Genomic DNA, 23,143 nt, shown 5'->3' on the forward strand with positions numbered 1-23,143 from the left:
ATGGAGCTGCCACAGTGAATTTTTGTCCTGCCCTGATATTTCTATTTTGTGATTGAATGGCATTTGAGTAGAACAGAATATTTCAATTGGAAGGGACGTACAACGATCATCTAGTCCAACTGCCTGACCATTTCAGGGCTGAGCAAAAGTTAAAACATATTGATAAGGACATTGTCCAAATGCCTCTTCAACACTGACAGGCTTGGGGCATTGACCACCTCTCTAGGAAGCCTGTTCCACTGTTTGACCACCCTCTCAGTAAAGAAATGCTTCCTAATGTCCAGTCGGAACCTCCCTTGACGCAGCTTTGAACCATTCCCACATGTCCTGTCACTGGATACAGGGAGAAGAGCTCAGCGCCTCCTCTCCACGTCCCCTCCTCAGGAAGCTGTAGAGAGCAAGGAGGTCTCCCCTCAGCCTCCTTTTCTCTGCACTAGGCCAACCCAAAGTCCTCAGTCACTCCTCATAGGACTTGGCTTCCAGCCCCATCACCAGCTTTGTTGCCCTCCCCTGGACACATTCGAGTACCTTCACATCCTTCTGAAATTGTGGGGCCCAGAACTGCACACAGTACTCCAGGTGAGGCTGCACCAACGCTGAATACAGCAGGACAATCACCTCTCATGACTGGCGGGTCATGCTGTGTTGGATGCAGCCCAGGATGTGGTTCCCCCTCCTGCTGCCAGGGCACACTGCTGGCTCACGGTGAGCCTGCTGCCGACAGCACCCCCAGATCCCTTCCTGCAGGGCTGCTCTCCAGCCACTCCTCTCCCAGTTTACACTTGTACCCGGCGTTACTCCATCCTGGGTGCAGAATTCAGCATTCGGATTTGTTAAATCCCATTAATCACTGCCCAATGCTCCAATCTATCTAGATCCCTCTGCAAGGCATCTGAAAGGTGCAGTACCAAGGCTGTAGCAAACTGATCTCCTCTTGACTACCCACATACCGATTCAGTAAGGAGAACTGGTAAAGATCTTCCCCAGTAATATGTCCTTATTAAACAGTTTCTCTAAAATGAGATCTAATCAGCCCTGAAGTCCACTTGCTTCCTGCCTTGCCCCCTGGTGAGTAGCAACAGTGTTTGTGTTGGTGGTTGTTGATTAGAAGACAAGAGCAGTCAGCAATCTTTTGGTTGCTGGATTAAATTGAAATCCCATTTGCTTTTACATGGAATGGGAATTCACATTCATTACAAGAACATTTCCTTTTAATAACATTTTCTAAAGTATGTATAAACATGCAGTTTTCTTGTTTTGACTGCTTTAATGTTGGCACAGATTGCTCCAAGGGGTGGAGAATAGAAATCAACCAACCTGATGAATTGCAAGGTGTAGTTCACATTCAAGGATACTTTTCCTGAAATTCAACTACTTACACTTTAAGCATAGCCTTATTGTTAAACAGATTGCTCCAGTGTTTAAGTAGTTCCAGGTAAACTTTCAACTGACTTTGAATGCTTTCTTTTACCTAGGAGCTCATGGGTAGTAAGTTGTATGTGGCATAAAAGATGCTGAGCATATTCAGAGGTGCAGAATTTGGCGAGGGAAATTTTGTTTTCTGTGATCTTAAATAATATAAAGGAATGTAGTTTTCCTGTAGTAGCAAGTAATCTCACTTCTCTTATTGGTTTATAGTTTAATGTACCACTTAGGACAGCGTTGTGGTATGTAATTAACAGTTTACTTTGCTGTTGTTATCCCACAAAGTGTGCAGATATTGAATAATATTAAAAAGTCTTTTTATATTAAACAAAACCAAACAGTACAGAAATCTGTCCCTTGAATGGCCTTTGTCATCTTAACATACGTATTTTGTATCTGCCTGGATATTATGTTAATTATGAGATAACTCTCAAAAGGTAAAGGGAGCATAAGTAGCTGAACATGTTCCCAAATTCCTGAACTTGAATTTTTTTATTAGAAAGAATATTTTTATCCATCATAATTTTTGAAAACACACCCACAATGCATTATAATTGTTTTTAAACTTGATAGAAAATGCTTTAAAATTATTTTAAAATATCATGAATACCATTGCATTTATAGTTTTCTCCTTTCTTCATGGTAACTTGCTGATATATCAAACCCTTTCTGTTAGCAAGACTTGATGTGGTGGCAGTAGAAAAATAATTTCACTGAGAAGTGTGAGACTTAAAATTTGGGCTCTGTGGGAGGCAAATGGAGCGTAAGATATGCGATCATGGATCCTCTAGGGGAAAAAAAATATGTTCTGACTTCAGAAGCAGAGTATCGGATCCCTGGCTATACCAGGATGGCCCTTGCTGCCTTTGCTACCAGAGAGATTGTGGGATCTTATATTGACTGTAAAACTAAAATCAAAATCACTACAGGAAATTTGGCTTAGGGTAGAAAATATTTCAGTAAATCTGTGAAGTCTTCACAGTCTTTTTTCCAGGAACAGAGAACTAGAGTATCTACCTACCTGCCTGCCTCTCACACACACATGGACACGCACACCCACCTTTCTCCTTTTCCAGTCCCCAGGCATGTGTTTTGGCACAGAAGCCTGGACCATGCAGTCAGTGAATTGGCTACAGTGTGTTTGGAGTCACAGCCTAAGGAACTGCAGTCTCCTTGCAGGCCTATTTGATAAATTTGGTTAGAAACAGCCTAATATTCGTGGCTGCCACAGTGTGATGAAGCAGATTAAAGGAGATGTCTGCCTTTCATGAGCGTAGTTTCTCCAGTTTTCCCTGACATTAAGATGAGTCCCTGGGGAGAGGGAGAGTGGTTGTTCTGTGAGCATCAACCAAGTATTTCTGTGCAGGACTTCTAATACATTTTCATAGAAATGCCATAGTCTGTGGTCCATTGATGTGAAATTTAGTCTCGACCCCCATTCTGAAATATAACAACAAAGTCCCAAGAAGTCAAAGAGAACAATAGAGGGTTTTTTTAATCTGTCAGAATGGTCCAACCCTGATAGCCAGGCAGTAGCTCCCAGCCCAGCCTTTTGCAGAGCAGGGCAGGAGGCCTTGTGCTGTGGGAGCAGCATTTGCTCCCAGCAGCTAATTCTCCATGATCCGTAAGGAGAAGTGTGTGGTCTGCATGGAAGCCTTCTGTGGCCACCAGCTGGACCATGCTGATCTCGCATGAACATGCTTATGCTCTGCTAGACTTGGCCTCTGCTCTTTCTCCTAGCCTCTCTTTATCATTGTTTGCATGTTTTCAGATCATTCTTGTCCTTTTCTCATTACATTCTTTTTCGAGAATAACTAAAGCTCTTCCTTCTATTCTTCATCTTCTCCCCTTTTCTGGTTAGATGACTGTAGGAAAGGTCTCACGTGCAGTTGGAGCTGTGGCTGAAGTTCTTGTCAATCTCTATGTGAATGATCACAGACCCAAGCCACAGCCTCCCCCCCTTGAACTGGTAAGACTAAACCCACAAAAAACCAATAACTCGACTTAAGAGTGGTGTTTCCAGAATGTCATCCTGACTTAAGACCCTGGTTGTAGAGCACTTTAAGTGTTATGAAAGGTCTTAGTCTAACACTTCTTAAGGAATCTAGTGCATATTGGCAAAATATGCTGATGTGTGGATGTGCTGGAAATGTTTCTCACCATGTCTTCTATTTATGTTTTTATTACTTGTCTGTATGAATTAAAACTTCGGGAGGCTTTTATTAAATGTAATTACTGGTACAATTAGTAACAGAAGACAATTATTAATCAGCGTGGCTTCTAAAGAAAGTTTTCTACAGTACATGTTTATGCAGTTATTTTTAACACACAAATGCTGAATCACCATGCCTCATTTTGAAGAGAGCTGTTTTTAAACTCTGACGCTGTTCTGTGTTGAATTCAGAAGCAGTCTCTGGACAGAGCTACAGCTTCTTGCCCTGTTCCTCATTCTCCATGTCCTGCCTCCACTGCTCAGAGCTGTCAGATATTGGGAAGCAAAGTAAGGTGTTGTGTTGTGGTGATGACCTTATTAGCCAGCTCTAAATTCAATTGCTTCCACTTCATTGTAACTATCTGTTCTATTAACATTGTATTTTTAAAAATGCATTTGTATATTTTTCCATTTGCATGGTTGTTTGGAAAGTTTCATGCTCAGAAATGATCCATCACAGCAAAATGGATTACTAATGGAAGATTTGGAATAGGATTCTCAACTTCTAAGCACAAGACAATGTGACAATGACAGTCATGATTTGCACTTAATATTAAAAAATTGTTCCAAGGCCGCCTTTTGCTGGCAAATTAGAGTTGTGTGGACTGTATGCTGCTGTCTGAATGTGCCTGGACTCTGCCAAGCCTGTGCCTCCTCTGTCTCATGCATGGTACCTCTCCTGTGGCAGCAGGGATGGTGGAAGGGGAGGGAGATGGTGATGGCTGTGGTAGAGACAGGATGCTCATCTTCACCAACCTATAACTAAGCATAATAAAATAAGGCAAAGTAACATCCTCATACCTGCCTCTAATAAGAAGAGGGAAGCCCAGTGGCATCTAATCCATTTATAGTTTACTTTTCTGTACCTTTTGCATGTATATCTGGAGAGGATGAAATTTGTGGCAATTAAAGAATGTTAATTGCCAGCCCAAATTCAACAAAAACTTCGAAATAGTTTCAAGTTGTTAATATGGATCATATTTTAATGTCCAGTGAGTTTAAAATACTCTGAATGTCTGTGGTAGGAATTAAATTAATTTATAAAACAAGCCAAGCCCCAGCTTGGGCCGTAGTCTCGTGAGGGACATGGCTGAGAGGGGAGGCACGTCTGCAGCCATGTAAATGGTAGTTCAGACACCAGCATCAAAGACTGTCAGTTTTTCTTCCTGAACCTTAAAGCATGAGCCTACATTTTCCTCCAGAGTGTGTATGAATTGAGTCTTCAGGGTGTCTGTTTTCTGAGCTCTGAACACATGTCTGTTGTTCGAGGCTGGCAAGGTCTGCCTTTTCGCTCTGCTGAGAAACACCGATGCCCACGACCTGGAGACAGCAGTGCCCGAGCCAGCGCCGAGCAGGGTGATGGATGAGCATTTGGGAGTGGTGCTGCTTTTGTACCTGAGTAAACACAAAGTGTTGGTGAACTCCCAGAGGAAAACTGAATTCAAGTCCAGCTGAAAACTCACCCCTTAAAGTCCTTGTGATGTCTGATTTATGAATTGCCGCATAAACCTACAGAATTACAGCAAATGAGTAATAAAAAAGCTGACTGATGCTTATTTTAATTGTGTGTGGAGGGTGCTGTGTAAAACCAAGCAGCTAAAGCAGCTGCCCACTTAATAAGAATTTATATCTGGCTGTAGTGCAACGGCTTTATGTGCATTTCTGTTTTTATCTTTTAACAGGGATCTCTGCGAAAAGAATTTCCTCAGTCTATTGGGGGGAGTGACATTTGTTATTTCTGCAAAAAACGGGTATATGTTATGGAGCGGCTGAGTGCAGAAGGCCACTTCTTTCACAGGGAGTGCTTCAAGTGTGAAATATGTTCTACAACACTCCGTTTAGGGATTTATGCCTTCGATGTTGATGAAGGTAATATAGGAGCTATTTAAGAATATTTTAAAATGTCTGAGTATTAATGCTTTTAATGGAACTAGGGAAAAAGACCTGGCTGAGTAGCTCGGTCAGGAGGAGGTCTGCCAAGTATGTTGTTTGCATCCATGCTGATCTTTGAGTCCTTGTACTTGCAGTTCTAGTCTTTCATAAGAATCCAGTAATGACAGACCTGAGCTTTAAATGAAAAAATCCTCAGTGGAAAGTAAGTTCAGTGACCAAAATGCAGTTTGTCCAATCACAGGTCAAAGCAGGGGGGAAAAAACGTTATTTTTCTTCAACAATACAGAATTATTCAGATCTCTCATAGCTGGCCGTTAAATAATGTGATCTAGAAGGATAAGCCGTGATAGTGGCAGATTTACACGGATGGGGGGAATATAGGTTATTTCTTTCAAGATGTTATGGCTCAGGAGTTGAAAGCAGTAGCACTGGCCAAGCAGCAGTGTAATTTCTTCCAGTCTGCTGTAGAACAGGATGTTCAGATCTTGGGCGCTCAATCCCTGCTACAGCCTGGAGTTTGAAGATGTGGAATTATTTTTTGCCTTTTTTTTTTTTTCTTTTAGTTTAAGGGAAATTATTAAACTGAATTGAAATTCCCTTGCCACTTCCAAGTGGTTTGAGTAGACTGGAGTATTAACCTGAATCTCCTCCTGCGAAAGGATTAAAGACTCAGGATCAAAGGTGGCTATTTTGCAGTCCAGAAAATCTTCTGGAAAGACTCTTTTTGAAATGATTATCTGACATTTTGTTGCTTGATGTCTTGTGTTGGTTTGTGTCTTGGTGTTTAGAGAATCTTGGTTTTCTGTTATTTATTAATCTTAAAGCTGTGTGGTAGATAAATGACCTTGCCTTATTTAACAAATGTCTGTACTATAAAAGAAACCCATTCAGACCTGTGAGCTATTCAGAGTCAGTGGCAAGTTTCCCATTCTTTTTGCTACCCAACCATTAATTATCCTAATCTCATCTTTTTATAGACGCAACAGTGGGTTTTCAGTCCATGTACATATAGATAAAATGTAATTTATTTTTTCTCTTGTAGGTAAATTTTACTGTAAACCTCATTTTACACACTGCAAAATCAGTACGAAACACAGAAAGAGAAGAGCAACATTACAGATCCAAGGAAAGGTACGTATTGGTTATATTACTAATGCAGGAAATGTTGAGGCAGCTTTACCTGGAACAGGGTGCGATACTTGTGTATGTATATGTGTGTGTAAGATGTTTTCTACCTAATGTCCAGAAGCAGTAAAATCAGTAGTAAAATATAACAACCTGGTTCTGTGAGTTTGTTGTGTTTATAGTTTGGTTCTCAATGGAATTTAGCTTTTTCTATACAAAGTAAAGTTGAATTTAAGAACAATTGAAAATGAAAATATATATAAAGACTGGAAAACAATAACAGAAACTGGACTTTCCATATTTTAGAAGTATCTTTAACATTTTTTTTTTTAATGCTTATATAAGGAGGCAACAGGAGCATGGAAGCAAGAGGAACCCAAACCCACAGAGACCACCACAGAAAACACTTTGTCTACTGCTAGCAGTCCAGAGGACAGGTCCCCAGGTATCCTGACTTCCTTCTTTAGGGGCACGCTAAGCTGGCCCCTTCGGGTGACAAGGGATCTGCTTGACATTCCCAGACGCCTGTCTAACTGGATGCATGGTTTTCTGCACGCTACCAATCTTCATTTCAGGGACAATGCGTATAACTATACCTACTTGTACGAACTCTTGAGCCTTGGTGTGCCATTCCTCTGTGCTCTTCTAGAGGTACTTACTCATATGTACCGGGAAGCAGAGCTATCACTTGAAAATGTGCTTGAATGGGTGAAAAAATTCTGTAGGGTTTAAATTCTTCTACATGTCTTGCTCAGTTGTGCCTTTCAGATTTTCAAAATGAACAGCCTCACTATTTTCTAGAGGGTTTTTGTTTAGTTGGTTTTTTTACTTTTCATGCAATTTAATGTGTGACTTAAATGAATGGTGGATTCCTTCTGATATAAACGAGGTGCAATCACAATTTTCAGTATAAAATGTACTGTATGTTAGAGCATGAAGGGCAGCGTCCGGACACATTTCCAGAACACGGAGACGGATGAAGGATATTTTGTAGATTCCCTGCCTCCTCGGCCTTTTATCCTGTGATCTGACCATTGTGGGCTTGGTACATTTTAAAGCCATTCTTCTCCCTGCCCCCCCCCCCCCCCCCCCCCCCCCCCGTTTTTTTTATTATTTTCATTAGACCAAGAAAGAACGTGTGTTCCTTCAGGTATTTGGGGAATATTTGACAAGTGACTGGGTTTTGAAACCTGAATATGGCGCATACCTTTTTTTTTCTTGCTTTCATCTTTGCTCTGGGTTATGAGGTTTATAACTTGCATGAATATGTTTTAAAAAAATAATAATCATGTACTTAATTGGCATTGCTCCTAGTCATGCCTTTTACATTTCTTACATGTGATAGGTACCCTTTGCTGATAGTGGGTATAATCTTTACTACTAATTTAATTAAAGTTTTAAAATAAATTTGAAGAGCAAATCTTAGTTGAGCGAAGGCTTGATTGAAACTGTAAGTCAAGGGAACTAGCAGTGTAATTAGAACTGACTTATTCCTCAATCAAGGCTTCCTCATTAGGTGGCTGATTTGAGGGATATCAATTTATGGAGCACTCATCTGTGACTGAAGTCACTGCTGTTGTGCCTCTGGGTAGGCGCTGCTCCTATTGTCTTTTGGAATTTTTTAAAAATACAAGTTGAGAACAAACAGCAAAAACCTACAAACATTCCAAGGAGATTACTTCTCAGTTGGATATTTCATTCATTTCAATGTCTAAAGCTGATGGCAGAAAGGTGAAATTCTATTATCTGGAGCAGCTGTTAATTAAATGTCTTTCAGATGTCTCTCAACAAGGTGTACCTTAATCAGGTGTCAGGACAGGTTAAATAAGCTATTTAATGGCGAGGAGACACCAACATCCCAAATTCTGATTACTTTCAGCCTAGTCAGCCAGTGAGGTAAGCATGCTCCCTGCCTCTCAAATACTTAAATGTTTAAATCAAGAAGTTAATCAGGAAGTAGGTAAATACATAAACATTGGTAATATGTGTAGCCTAAAATTAAAGCATCTGTAACATTTATTTCTAGTGAAAAGAATGTGGCTTAAATAACAGGAAATAATGTTGCATTCAGTTAGTACCAAAGTTGAGGATCACCTTCCAGTGATCTTAAATGACTGCACTGCTTATGGGCTGGCAGTTTTTTTATTTTTTTAAATATAATGTGGGAAAAGATTTGAATTGTTTTGTTTCTTAGGTATTAAAAGGAAATGTGTCTTCTGTTTAAAATAAATGACAGACTGGATTTTTCTTCTAGATAGTTTGACTTTCTTTAAACTACAAGGATAAAGCTTTTCACATTTTAGAGTAATTATGTATTTTGGGAAAAAAATGTTAAATATTTGCACAGAACTTGAAAAAGTACTTGAAGAAAATTGTTTAGATATAAGGTGGCATTCATTTGAAATAAATTACCATTAATGCTCGAACATGTATTCAACAAAACTTTGCTAGAATATTGACTGGACACAGTGACAATTGTAGTAACATGGTGGCCATCTGTATATATGTAAAGAAATGTATCTGTACCTTTTTTAATAGCATTTTTAAAAAAACTGCTTTGGAACACTGTATACTTTTTCATTATTTGCTAATGATAGTAATTGTTTCACCTTAAAAAGGAAAAATCAGCAATGCAATTTACCATGTTACTCTTGCAACACAGCAAGCTGCTAAGTGGTAAAGTTTTAAAATTTGGCTTGTCATCAATTTTGATTTCAGTTTGTGAACAGCACAGTCTTTAGGAAAACTTTTTTTTTGAAATTTTCTCCTGCTGTTTACTACAGCAAATTTTCTGAGTGAGCATAATGGTAAACTTAGAGAAAATGGTGATATAGTAATAAACTTGGAAATCTCTGTCCAATGAATTAAAAGGAAATGAATCTTACTAGTAGAAAGTTTTAAATTTTTTCTTCTATTTTTAAAGATGGTATTGGCTTTATATAGATTTATATAATAGGCAATAAAATCCCTACATTCCCACAACAGAATTCAGGAATTTGCATAATGAAAACATTTTCCTGAGGAATCTTAATTACACTGCATATTCCACTGGGATTTTGCAGGTGATTCTGTTAGTAAGGTTTTTTATTGGTATCAATCTAATTGGTAGATTTTATTTTTTTTTAATCTCTTAATATTCTGCTAGTAAGATTTATACCTATTTGTCCTCGTTCATGATTTAATGAAGAAAGGCTGTTTCATTTTGGCCAATTCTTCTTTGTGCCTAGATAATCTTTCTGATGCTTTCCTATATAACCAAGTTAAGTTCTGTGTTTTTTTTTTTTCCTGCTGTCTTCTCTGTCAATCTCCCTTGTTGCTTTTAGTCCATTTCATCATTCCAGTGCTGCACCCGCTCACTGGCTGAAGCCTTTCTGCTCTCAGGTGAATTTTTCCGCTTGCCAGTTCCAAAACTGTGTGACTAACACTGTTGTTTGAAAGCATTTCATTGCACTTTTTTTAAGACTTTTAGAGCAAACTGTGTGTGTCTGGTATATTAATGGATGCAAGCTTTGGCATGGTCACTTAACCTGTTGCTGACTTCACGGTTCCAGAAAAGGTAACGTCTATGCTCTCTGTAGAGAATGTTTTTCTCTGTGTCTGTGCATGTACACTTCCTTGTGCCTTTAAGGTAAGTTAGGCAAGTAAATTCTTTCTTGAAAGAACTAGTTAAAGCCTTATTTCTTTCAAAGTACTGAAGGAAAGATTTAAAATAAGGTCAGGACAAGGTTAGCCAGCTGATTCTCCTGGTTAGTGTGAGCACCTATTTCCATTGAGCTCAAATATGCAATGAGCAAGCAACATTTGAGCACTGTGGTGCTTTCTAAGCACTTCTCTGCTTTCATGCTGGAAACATACAATATAAAAGGATTCTGTTGAAAAAGTAGCCAAAGCGATGCAAATTCCAGTCTTCCGCCCCAGGTTAACATAGTAGGCAGGTCTAACAGCAATACATGTGCATGCTATTTTTAATCTGTTATATCAGAATGACAAATTTATATAACCAGAGTGTTTTGGTTTGAATTGGTTTGTTAACTAATTAACTAGGCCCCATTTGCCACTCTGATGAATGGATTTGTCTTGCTGCATGAGACATTGCCACTACTCTCCATGACAAATTTGTGTGATTATCTTGTATGTATTTTTTACATAAGTTCCAGTGTGTGTAATCACATGTTGATAATCTAGAAGGGAAAATTAATCCAAAAAAGAACCAAGGGCTCAGTCTGACAAGCAAGTGCGCTAAGGTTTTGGTTGACGTGGTCACGCCCCAGCCTTCCCTGCCAAGGATCCCTTTCAAAGGGAAGGGCCTTTGGGAACTGATCTAAGCAGCAATTTTCAGGAGGGGCCAAAAATCCTCTGCCACTTGCCTCATTTCCCAGGCCTCAGCCAGGAACGTGGAAGGACTGCAGGATCGGAGCCCCACACTCCTTATCTTGCTGACCTGTATGTTTGCATGACTAAAGCAATAGTATTTATTTGTGTGGGTATCCTGAAATATCTTGATGGCTTTGCAAGTCCCCACGCTATGCCCGCACAGAAACCTCTGTGTATTTTAAGCGTCACTTCCTGCACAAATGGTTAGGACATGACTTCCTATGTATTTCAGGGCTACGGTGTTTTGTTACAAAGCTCAGCATGCTTTGAGATGAAGGTCGTGACATAAAGGTCTGCCATTTCAAACCACTTCCCATTGCTGTGTTTTTTACCCTCTGTTGCAGAGTCTTCCTAGCTCTTCCTGACCAGTGAGGATTCTGTCCTTCTTCTCCTAAATCTGTCTTCATTTTACTTTATAATATTAACTGAATATTTTTATTAAATAGTTCTTAACGCTGTATTTAAATTTTCACATGGAAATTCACATGGAAATTTTCACATGGAAATGTATTTTGCACACAGTGAAAATTGTTTTAGCATTATTTATGATATCTGCTGTAAACAAAAATAAATGTAGTTCTTTATAAGTCTCCTTGTTTCATCTTTTCCTTTTAAAAGTATTTCCTGAGGACAGAGACTTAATAGTGACTTCACACTCGTTTTGCAAATTCCTTTTCTGGTGGATGCTGTTGTGTTATCTTTGTTGTGGCCTGACCCAAGGCCAGAGAATTTCACTGTGGTGGTATAATCACACATGTGTCCCTTTTGAAGGGGATATACGTTGGGGTCCTTGACAAGTTCTCCCATCCCCTGCTGATCAGGAGGTGCCTGGTGTTGGGATTTATCCTTCCTGGGAATGATAATTTGGTGTTGGTGAGCATGGGGGTTGCTTGTATTGCATACACAAATGGCACTTGTCCTCTTCGCTTTGACTTCTGTTACCTTTCCTTGTTTTTATTTAACATATTAACAAATGTCATAAAGGTCACACTAAGTTAATGTGCTTGGGATTTTATACCGTGTACAGGAAAAGCAGGTAATAACTGTGGGTAAAGCTTTACCTTTACAACTGGCTCTGGAGTGCTATTTGCAAGCTCCCTGTATCTCCTGGACCCCTGGAAGCAGTAGCTAATGGTGACCTATTATCTGTTAACAGTGGCCTTGTTTTATTTATTTATTTTGCCTTCTTTTGCTCTGGTGTGGTTTATTTTAATTTTCATTTTTGTTTTTAAAGCTGGTGATGTGGTTCTTTTTAAACAGCAGGTTCTCCAAAAGAGCTTTCTTAAGTCGTCTTCCTCTTTATCTTCTTTCTTTTGCTTGCTCTGCAATTCTTAAGCTATAACCTCTTCCTTTGTATTTCAAGAAAAAAACAAATCCCAGAAAGAATAGTCCCAATAATTTAATGGAAAAATTGTGTGATTTTTTTTTTTAAAGTTAATTCAAACTGAGCCTCACTAGGGTTGTTTGAATGGCAGAAATGAATTTTTTTTTAAAGTGTTGCTAATGACAACATTGCTAAAGAACACCAAATGTTATTCCCAATGAACTATTCCATCTTCCCTGCCAAAGAAGAAGCCACCATACACAGTAGAAAGTTGGCTGTCCGAGGCGGAGATGATTTGCGTAATGAAAACATAGGGCAGCAAATACCATTTAAGACAATACTTGGCACTTCCTTAATTGCAATGGTCAAAGCAATTCGGGTAAAACTAAATTTACTCTTTGCACAATTTATGGTTTCGGAGCAGGCTCATCCCTGCCATCTTGATCATTTTAGGCAGAGGCAGTGGCATGGAAACATCAGAAGAGGTTTTTGTGTCTGCAGAAGGTGATGATTGGTTTGACACTGAAGCTTTGAGAGGCATCAGATGTTCATACTGTTCTCATAAAGTTTCACTTAGTCCTGCTAAAATATCAGTACCATGACTTGCAATTGGGGTAATGTCAGAGTCTAAATTTGTAGTAATTGTGTTTCTCGTGGTGGCGCAGAAGGCCCAAAAAGTCAAACCACTAGCAAATCCTATCACTAGAGGGATATACCTAGCAGTAAACAGTCCATGCCCTATAATGTTAGTGAACAAGACAGGACACAGTGTATGGAAAAGAAATAAAATAGACAAAATTGAGGGAAGCAAGTTCGTGTTAGTTCCCTCATTCTCAGTCAAAATCATTACACAATAAAACTAAATATTCCTTGTTTTGCTACTAGTAATGCTGCTAAAGGAAGACCTTACTGGGTTTAATTTCTGTGTGGATTTAACAAACCTAATTTGGGACTCCTGTCCTCCTCTGACCACATGAGCAGACCTCTGTGTGTGTAGGAGGCCTGAATCCTCCTGCTGCTCTTGTGTTGAGCTCTCTCCAAAAGCTCCAGTGCTCTCAGGCTCCAGCAAACACATGCTGTTATAAATGCACCCTAAAGCAGTGATGCTTTGTCCCTTTGTATAGCTGGAATTGGCAGCAGTGCTGGAAAGGCAAACAGGCTGCTACTCTGGTCTCGAGCTGCTGAACTGGGTGCCTTCCAAAAATCATGCTTTTGGAGCAGATGATACTAATGCCTCTTTACATAGTTAATACTTTCTAAGACTTGAAAGCTACTTGATGTTATAGATGCCATTATAGCACTAGAAGTGCAGAGATGATGTTTGCTGTGTCTGGCAGGCTCAGGAGCTGCTCTGTCTTTCCTCCTCTTTATACTGGTTCAAATGGGTTCTGAACTTGTCTGTTGTCTCTAGGGCCACTTGGATTGGAAATACATACACAGATGCACTTCTTTGAAAAGCCAGACTAATCTTTTATTCTCAAAGCAACGTGGTATTACCTGCCTAGATGTCTGTTAATGAAAAGCAAACATGTCAGGATTCTGTAAAGGTAACCTTCCTTTATTATAATTATGCTAATGATTTATAATAAAAAAGATCTTGCTGGTTTTAAGCACGCTTGATTTGGAAAAAAAGAAAAAGAGCGTACAGACAAAACTTGTTAAAATCGCTCAAATTCAAATGTCAGCCTTTCATTAAGTCTACCAAAAAGAGTAATTTCTATTCCTTTTGGTTTCTTCTAGACTGCTACAGCTATAAAATGCCAGTGAAACTTGCTTCTGTATGTATTCCAACCTCAAGCAATGGCTATGGTCTACTTTTCCCACAACATTATGGCAATTAGTTACTATAATTGGCTCTAATTCATTTCTGGCTCACTCCTTCCTCACATTCCAATCAAAACAATGAGTTCTGAAATGCACTGAATTTTGCATTAATATCTGTGTTTTTGAAGGCATGACGTGTTTGCATATGACTTGATTTTTTTTGCATGAAAGGTCATGTTGCTGAAGATCAGAAGACATTATGTATTAGTGCTTGATCTGAGTATATATATTAGTCATGTAAATATTTCCCCAAGTCTCCTTCCTTTTCTTCATGAACTGTGTTAACATAAAAAGAAGGGAGGATTTGATCTCATCTCATCAGGTGGTGGGCTCCAAACTTGTTTGAAAAGGCTGGAATTTCTGATATGTTCTTTTGAAATGTGAAATCGTGAAGAAATTTGCATGTTACTATAGTCTTGAATTTGCTCTTTCAGCATTTATTCTGCAGGTATTAATTCACATCTTTGTTTTAAGGTTTTTGGTGCTTTGTGTCTGTGTGCAAAAAAAATGTTTCAGCAGACACTGATCACTCTAGAGACTGAAACAGTTGTGGCTGCACTCTGAATTCACAAATATTACATGCATTAATATACCAGACTAACACAGATTGCTCTGATAAAAATATATTTACTCTAAAATGATTGAAATAGTGTTATCATAACAGTTTTTGTTTGAGAAGCAATTTTTCATAAATATATACATTCAGTGTACCTACTAGGTTTTCAGTGAGTTGCTGTTTCCTTTATCTCTATTAACTTTTGCTTAGTTTGTATTAGAGCATTAACGTGCACCGTCCTGGATGCATTCAAAAGTCGTGTACTTTGGGCTCTGTCTTGCTTTGCCAACTTCAAATTCCCTGGTTATATTTTGTGCCTGAATTCTCAAGTGTCTGTTCATTGAGTAAGTAATGGATGCTTTGAAAAAGTGTTTTGCTGCTGAAGAACTTGTGTGGGTGCTGGCGTGGGCCCATGGGGAGGTGAGAGAAGATGGGCTCCTGGCGTGGAGACAGGAGGAGGAGGCGGCCATGGTGGAGCCTGTCACTGGGTCATGGGTGGAGAAGAGGCAGCAGGAAAGCATTTGCTTCTGGTGATTGGAAGCTGGGTGGGCGACAGGCCCTGTTGCACAGGGAGCTGTGTGCCACCCCACGGAAATGGGAGCAATGGTTGTCTTTATTCTTTGCCCTGTTAGCCACCATATCATGGAAATGACTTCTGTAGATGTATGAAGGAGGCCTGAGGAAAAACCAGGAGAAGGGTGGCGAGAACTGAAATCTGTGACATGTCAAACATCGTATCTTTTACAGGAGTCCTTTTTCAAGGACAGAAATCTGCCTGGCAGTTTCTTAGGTGTGATGAAAACTCAAAGTTTGGACAGGATATCAGTTTGGGAATGCTGCTAGAAGCCCTATAGTCTCTTAAGGCAGATCTGTGAAATACCTTAATGGGATGTCTTCAGTTTCAAACTCTTAACACGGGCAATCCTCCCATGTAGCCTTACACGTTTGCAGGCTCAGGCTCTGGGGCACAGCTGAAGCTGTAACAGGTTTGAGCCTGGGTTTCACTCCAGTGTGGACTGGTAACCAGTGTATTGCTGCAAGACCAAGGTCTAACCAAGCTGGTGTCATAGTTCCCCCAGCCCCTCTCACAGTCCCTCATGAACTGTGCGTGGGACTGTGCTTTCTGCTCTGTATCTCATCCCTGTGCTGTCTGGGCTCATTTCAGCTGTGCTTCCACAGTGCTGGTATGAAGACACCTTCCTTCTGCCCCACAGCTTTCTTAAAGCACCGCTGTATTATAAGCGGGACTCACAAATTATTTTTTTTTATTATACAGTAAGAAGTCAGAGAGACAGTGAAGTGTGCTGGGTGTGCTACAAATCAATTTGTGGTCTGCTGACTGAATTTCTTAATGTCAGCTTTTGATGCCAACTGGTGTTTGCTTTCACCATCAGAGCTGCCTACATATATGAGTAACTCCACTTTAAAATTGTTCATTCCTGTCATTGCCTTAGTCAGCAGCTCCATACAAGGCCAGGCAGAGTCCACTCATCCTGTGAATGAGTTATGGGGTGACACAGTTTAATGGCAGGCTAAGAACCTCAGGATTACCAGCTGAAAAGCAGGACACAAGCTGGGGTCTTTATGGGAGGCACTATGTTGTCTTGGGCCAGTTGCACAGTGGGGAAGGTGAACCAGGTGCCAGCCCTGGGTGCCCAGGCACCCTCCTCCCACTGACGAAAGCAGCACCTGGAATTTCAGTGGTGCTTTTCACCCGAGGATCTGAAAGCCCTTTGCCAGTCCTGGATGGCTGGGGCAGCTGTGGGTAAGTACTGTGCCTGCTTCACAGCTGTTAGGGAGTCACAAAAACGTGATGTGTCAGAGGTGCCAAAATATGACATCCCAAATGCAGGTTGCAACACCAAATTCCAGTAGATTTCCATCTGCTGAACAGGGCCATCATGCAGATACACAACATGGGTAGGCCTGTAAGAAATCGGTCATTTCTTTTCTGCTTTTTCCTGAGCCATGGGGTGGGTGCCGGACTGCCTGGCCTCAGGGCAGGGCAGTCAGGACAGGGTCCCCTCTCACTGCCAGCAGCAGGTATGAACAACTTCTTACGCCCTTCGAGGGCCCAGCTGGGGGTTCTCCACCTGCTCAGCCACCAGACTTTGTGTTTGGTGTGAGGAGCCCCCCAAGCCAGATGGATCGGGGCACTCTTGGGGGTGTTTTCTGGACCAGCCTCTCTGCAGAAACTTTCTTCCTGACCACCAGTACACTGAGGCTGTTGTGGCCCAAAGCAGAAAGGCTGATACAATTTTAAAACTTGTTTCCTGGCTCTGTTTCTGTTTTTCATCTGCCTTCGGGGGTGTTCTCTGCATTTGTGTTAGTTTTCATACTTCAGTTAGCTCAGCAAGGCTCACTTCCCCTTTCTGCTTGTGCAGGGCTCCCATTTGGTCTGACTCATCTTAGTCAAGTAATACTATGGGAGCTCTCGCTGTACCTTGCTTAAAAATTCATTCCCCTTTCATGACTTAAAACCAGCTAAAGAGGAGGAGGGATGATAAATGTGAATGCTTCTGGTTGTCTACGGCATGGTGGTGTTGACTTGATGGGGAGGCTGCTGCAGCTGGCTTGGTTGGGGATTTTTCAGTGGAGCATCTTTGACCATTTTTGTCCAAGACAGACAGAGGCACACACCGAGCAGCCGCTCCTGAGCAAAGCTGATAAAACACAGCTGCCCTGAGCCAGCTGGTGTCCGAGGCGCTAGGCCCAGTGCTCCCAGTGGGGAGGGGGACGTTGTTTGGCAGAGTTCAGGCTTTGTGCCGTTGTGGGCAGTGTGTGCTCTGCCTGAGGTGAGGGGGAAACGGCTGACCCGGTTCAGCTGCCCCAGCGGGGGCTTGGCTCTGCCCAAATTTGGCTGGTTCCCGAGCCCTTGTCATCTCACAGTAATGTGATTTGCCTGACACTGGTTTGGCAGATGACTCGGGAGCATGAGCAGCCCATACAGAAAGTCAGGCTGCCTTGTCATCAGTATGAATAGCATCTCCTGCTTATGTCTGTCTGTTGGCCCTGGCGTTATAGGTGGGGGCACTCAGATGTTGGAGTGATCAACGCCTTATAAATGGTAATCATAGAAGGTGCTGAGAGCCATCTGTGAAGCCCTGGGTGGGTGGATGCTAAGCCCCTTTGGAAAGGGACTCTCCTTTGTCACATGTGCAGTGGCACGCTGCTCCCGGGCAGGTTTCTGAAGGGGACCCATGCCAGGGACTGTCATGGGACTGTAGTGTTTCCATCAGCTAAGCAAAACCCATTGTAATTGCACCGCCAAGCATGGCATAACATGGAAATAGGTTTCGGTGCTTCTCTGTGCAGTGCTGAATTGGCACAGTGTATGTGAGACACCAGCGTGTAACTCAGCACCTTTCCCTCATTAAATCAGGCCGGTGTATTGGCAAAGCCTCTGGGACCAGAAGGAGGGACGTGATGATACATTTATCTGTTTTGTGGTAGCAGAGGGAGCTTGCCTGCTAGTAGACTGCATTTAGCAGTTTGTTAGTCACGGAGGAGCAGTAAACAGCTCTGAGATTTGAGCTTTCAAAAATCTGAGCTTGAGCTTTTTGGCAGAGCGGTCTAGTAGAGCTGGCACAGCCCAGCCACGCCAGGCAGTGCACGGTGGTGCATCTCGGAATCACAAGGCAGCATCAGTCCTGGATTTGGGTCTGCGCAGCTCAGTGTCCCCTGCAAACCCTCCCTTGGTCCCCACAGGGACTGGCAGCGATGCCCTGTGATGTAGGGAGGGTTTGCTGTCTTCCAGCATGAGGCTGACAGGCCCCCACAGCCACGCTGCTCCTGTTCAGCTTGAGCAAAACCAGCACAGGTGCCTTGTAGCTGTGGGGGAGACCTGCCCTGTATTTCCACAGGTATAAACTGCCTTAAAGTCACTCCAGGAGAAAATGACTAACAAAACTAATTGCAGGCTTTCCAGGGCTGTAAGGATATTCTTGTAGCTCATGTCTCTAATATGCAGCATATTACAGACAAGAAAGACCTCTCCACTGCTATGTTTGGCTGTCAGCTTTGTCCTTGTACCTGAGGGAGGAAGGAGAACCTGAGGTATTTGCAAAATGTCTTGAGATCCCCAAGTCCCTGATCCCACATGCAGAGAGACTTCTTCATCTTTGTTTCTGGGCTTTGGGATCACTTGCAGGGCTGTCCCCACTGCAGAGCTGGCTCTTGGCTCTACACGCATGGTCTCGCTGCCATGTTGCCTCCTTGGCCATTCCCAGTGGGCACAGAGCCTTTGCAGGAGAGCAGTGCTGCTTGAAGACCTTGTTAGATGCTGAAGCACATCCAGACCACTGAGGATGCTGGTACAAAAAGTTATTTAAAAAAAAAAACAAAAACCAAAACGACCCAAAAACCAAAGAGGCAAAAATGCTTTTAGGTTATGGTGGATCATCACTGGGTGTTATTCTGTAAGCATGTGCATTTTACAAGCCTGTCATTGAGAAAATGACAGTTGCAGTGATCTTTCAGGAGCAGAATCATACTGAATTTGCATGCTTTTTGCTAGCATGAAGCTGCCTTGAGCCTGTGTGCTTTCTGCAGGGCTCGTCCAGCGACAGCATCTCCAGAGAGATGGAGGGGAAGGTCTCAAAAACTCCTGCAGCAGTGCTGCTGCTGGACTTGTATATGTATACAGGGACCTCCAAATACCATCATTATATTCCTAATTAGAGGCTGCTACTTTGCTGAGCCATAAACAAACTACAGTTCGGTTCTCAGATTTGATCATCAGCTTGAAACAGGCCCCTGCCAAGGTACCAGCCCTGCCCGGCTCCTGCTTGGCGGCCGTGCTGAGATTGGAGCATTTTCATACAGCCCGTCCTCCCCTAAAGGGGGGTGAAGGATTTTTGAAGGGCTAGGGCTCTGGGTGCAGGCTGGCAGTCCAGCGCATGACTGCATGACCTTGCTGTGTCCTCCCAAAGGCTTGGGTCACTTTGCTGCCTTCTTTGCTCCTTGGTACAAACTTCCCTGAGTGGTCCGGTATGCTCAGCCACAGTCTCTGCTGGGTCTCATGGGTGTATTCCTGCAAGTCCCCCTAGAAGCCACGAACTGGCTGAAGATGGTCTTGCTGACCTAATGTTCTCACTACTTTAGTGAGTAAAATTACTTTAGTGAGTAAATGACTGTGGTGTTTGGATTATTGGTGCTGTGGGAAAAAACTGAGGATTTTTGCTTCTTGACTATATCTGTGCAGCTGCAATAAGGCCCACCTCCAAGTTTTGTAAACCTTCCTAGTGTTGCAGAGATCTTGTAACATCTTTGTCCCTTGCTGGCTGCATCTGACGCATTTGAGACTTGGTGCAAAAATTGCTGTCCCAAATGCAAGGGTGAGCTGGCATGATGTTCAATTGAGGAAAACTTGGCATGACACTTAATGCAGAATAGAAGTGTGTTTTACTGGAAAGAGGTTTGCATCTGTCTGTGAGGTCTGCAGGGGCTCTTTGGCCAAGCCCATACGTTGGAACAAGTTTTGAACAGCCCTGACCTCTGGGTGAGCGCCGACCCAGATGTGAGCCCTGCAGATGAAGCTTTAAGAATACTTCTCAGTTACCACATGGCTTAGCTAAATCCTCGCCCTGTAAGGAAAACAGTCATTTCTCTCCCCATGTGAGGATGAGGTGGGTTTTGAAATACAGACAAGGGAGAAATTGTTTATCCAAATTTTTCATCGTGTTTGAGTGGGAAGGTCAGAATAATACCGGATTGTTCTGTTGAAATCACTGACTGTGTTGCTGCTGTTTAAATAACTGGAGGCAGATAAGCTCCACTCCTTACATAGAGGAGAGAGCAGAATCGGGAGATTCTCCTAAACCAAAAAAAAAAAAACCACTAAAGTCATGTTATTTGCTCTCCATGCAAGTCAGTCAAGAACTTTAATCAGGAGACCTCTGACTGTGGAGAGACACTTGCACTGAAGAGAAGAGCGGTAGGGTTTTTGTGTGTGGAAATGCTGCTGCCAGTCTGGTACTAAAGCAAATAAACGTGATCCAGGCTTCAGCTGGACAGGCAGTGTGTTCTCCAATGACCGGTTGCCCACGCCATGGTGCAGCGTGCCCTTTGTCAGTGTTTTCAGTGCTGTTGGACTAGCGAGAACAGCCTCACCTCCTCCTGCCTGTGCTGTGCCCGGCAGTGAAGGGCAGCCACTGGCCAGCGTGCTTCAGCCCAGCCTGGCTCCGCTCTTGATTTGGGACCCATGGTTTTGTCACGGGGTTTAGGAAAGGAAGTGTGAGGCTGGCTTTGCAGTAGCGCAGAGCTGTTCTCGTTGCTTTGATGAGCAGAGCTTCTCCAAGCCCCTCACCTTGGGCCAGGTGGAGCCAGCAAGATGTCTCCAGCCCCAGAAACTGCCCAGCTCAAACAGACCAGCCTGTATCTGGGTGAGGGCTGTCGAGGCTTGGAGCTGGAAGAGGTGGGAAGGGAGCACCCAGGAGCCTGCTGGCTGGCAGGTGGTAGTAGGGACATCACCCTGGGAAGGGCTGCTGGGGAAATCAGACAAGGTACAGTGTGCTTGGCAGAGGAGAGGAGAATCAGGAGATTAATGAAAAAGACAATGGTGTGGCCAAAATAAAGCACTGGGGCAGTGTGATGGATGAGGAAGGATCATTATGTGGATGACGGTGGAGTAAGGAGGAGGTTAACAACGATTTAAGGAATGGAAAACTTAATTTCTCTTAATCCCACCAGACCTTCAGACAGCAAGTTACAGTTGTGTGAGTGTAGTCCATAAAACAGACAGCATAAACACCGGGTTGCATAGGCTGTGGAGGACCTGCTGCTCCTTGCTGAGCAGAGCCAGGAGGGCTGCCCTGCCTGCTCGCTTCCCCTCACCCCTGCGCAGGAAAGCACCAAAGGACATGGAGGATTTGGAAATTAGCACGTTAGCTTCTTGGCTCGCTTGTACTGACTAGCTTAGGAAGCTTCAGCACCTAAAAAAATGCAAGTCAGTTGTTGTTAGGACGTTTCCACTTTAACTGGCCAGCAGTGTGCTGCAAGATACTTGTGGCGTGTGCTGCCTGTCCCTGCAGCCGTACTTGCATGACAGATATGGTCGACTGACTGCGACCTAAGATTAACGCCTTCCCATGCTTGTCCGTGCCCCGCCGGGTAAATTATTTGAATGTTTTGGCAAAGGATTAGTAGGCACTCCAGTTCAAACTGTGCTCCAGAGCAGGCGTACTCACTCCTGGAGGTCTTTAGCACACTGAGACATAGATAGTAGGATATCTGAAGTGAGCATGATGGAAATTAAGTAAGATCTTACGCAAATGCTATTTTGAGTGACGGTTTCCTGAGGACTGGGTTCTCCTCTGATAACGTTTGGTGCTGTCCCATGGAGGTCAGTGGCACGGCACCAGTTTGCATCAGCAGAAACAAGGCTGTGCCCTTTTCTGTCCCACAGACCGGATGTGTCTCTAGCTTTTACATTGTATGTGTTTATCTTATAAAGTTCAATTCCTCTGACTCAGTCTCTTAGCTTCTAGTAGAAAATCTCCTGTCGTGGGGAGGAAACCTGATGCGGAGCGAGAACGCTGGCTGGCCACGGAGGTGCCTGCAGCATCACAGGCTGCCTGGGTAATCCCAGACAAATGGCTTAGTCCACCCACATGCCCCTTCCCCTTTAGGGAGAGCAATAAGGCCATTTTTGTGTATTCTGGTGTGAAGAAGTAGGATAACATGGTAAGTACAGCCAGGCGCACACACTTATGAAAGAACTCAAGCACTAGCAAAATTAGGTATCTTGGAGCTTATGTGGTAATTGCCACCTTGGATTTAGGAACTGAATGTCCACCTCAATCCTTCTGCAAGAGCTTGAGTTTACCCAGAGAGCAGGGCTGGCAGGGGGGGATGCTGCATGTGCCTAGAAGTAACGAACAACTCGGGTTTATCCCCTGCCTGAGCAGAGCTCAGCCTCCAGCGAGGTTCCGTCTGCCTCCTCTGCGAGGGCCAGTTTATCAGCCAGCTCAGTGTGTGAATTGCAATGGTCACTAGAGGTGCCAGTCTGAGGTACTTAACTCTCAACCTGTGGTGTGATGGGAGTCAGGGCACTAAGGTTTAGAGCCTGGCTTCCACCCTAGAGTCAGATTTCCAAAAAATCAGTGTCCTCCTGCTCAGCATCGCTGTGCTGATGTCTCACTGAGGACATGACTGCTGGTGCTGCAAGGATGGGTGGTTCAGGATTTAGGGAGAGCTGCAAGGCTCCCAGTTGAAATGGAGAGGTACAAGGGCTGCTTCTTATTTAGCCTAGCATCTGTTCAGGAGCATGAATGTATGCCTCACCTTTGTGTAAGTAGTCTGAGGCCTTTGGGCTGATTCAGGAGAAATTAGTTCAGACAGCCCTTTTTATCTTTCTGTGGAAAATAAGAGCCTTAAAGAAGTCCCAGCTTTCTTTTTAAATTCCTTGTTT

The 23,143-nt window shown here is 42.8% G+C and overlaps 1 protein-coding gene across 11 annotated transcripts in view; it reads left to right on the forward strand.

Moving 5' to 3' along the window:
- The window catches only part of MICAL2 (microtubule associated monooxygenase, calponin and LIM domain containing 2), a 130,111-nt gene that overhangs the window by 67,424 nt on the left and 39,544 nt on the right, over positions 1 to 23,143 (forward strand). For 2 of the 11 annotated variants that reach the window (XM_074841685.1, XM_074841683.1), the window contains exons 21-25: positions 3,287 to 3,394; positions 3,830 to 3,925; positions 5,320 to 5,506; positions 6,573 to 6,661; positions 7,001 to 7,100. In XM_074841685.1, coding sequence (XP_074697786.1) covers positions 3,287 to 3,394; positions 3,830 to 3,925; positions 5,320 to 5,506; positions 6,573 to 6,661; positions 7,001 to 7,100 — 580 coding nt within the window. Of the gene's footprint in view, positions 1 to 3,286; positions 3,395 to 3,829; positions 3,926 to 5,319; positions 5,507 to 6,572; positions 6,662 to 7,000; positions 11,617 to 23,143 lie in introns of those variants that run through there. The other 9 variants (XR_012625370.1, XR_012625371.1, XM_074841687.1 and 6 more) reach the window with 9 other exon arrangements.

Source organism: Strix aluco, chromosome 16 (assembly GCF_031877795.1).
Source record: "Strix aluco isolate bStrAlu1 chromosome 16, bStrAlu1.hap1, whole genome shotgun sequence".
Classification (NCBI taxonomy): domain Eukaryota; kingdom Metazoa; phylum Chordata; class Aves; order Strigiformes; family Strigidae; genus Strix; species Strix aluco.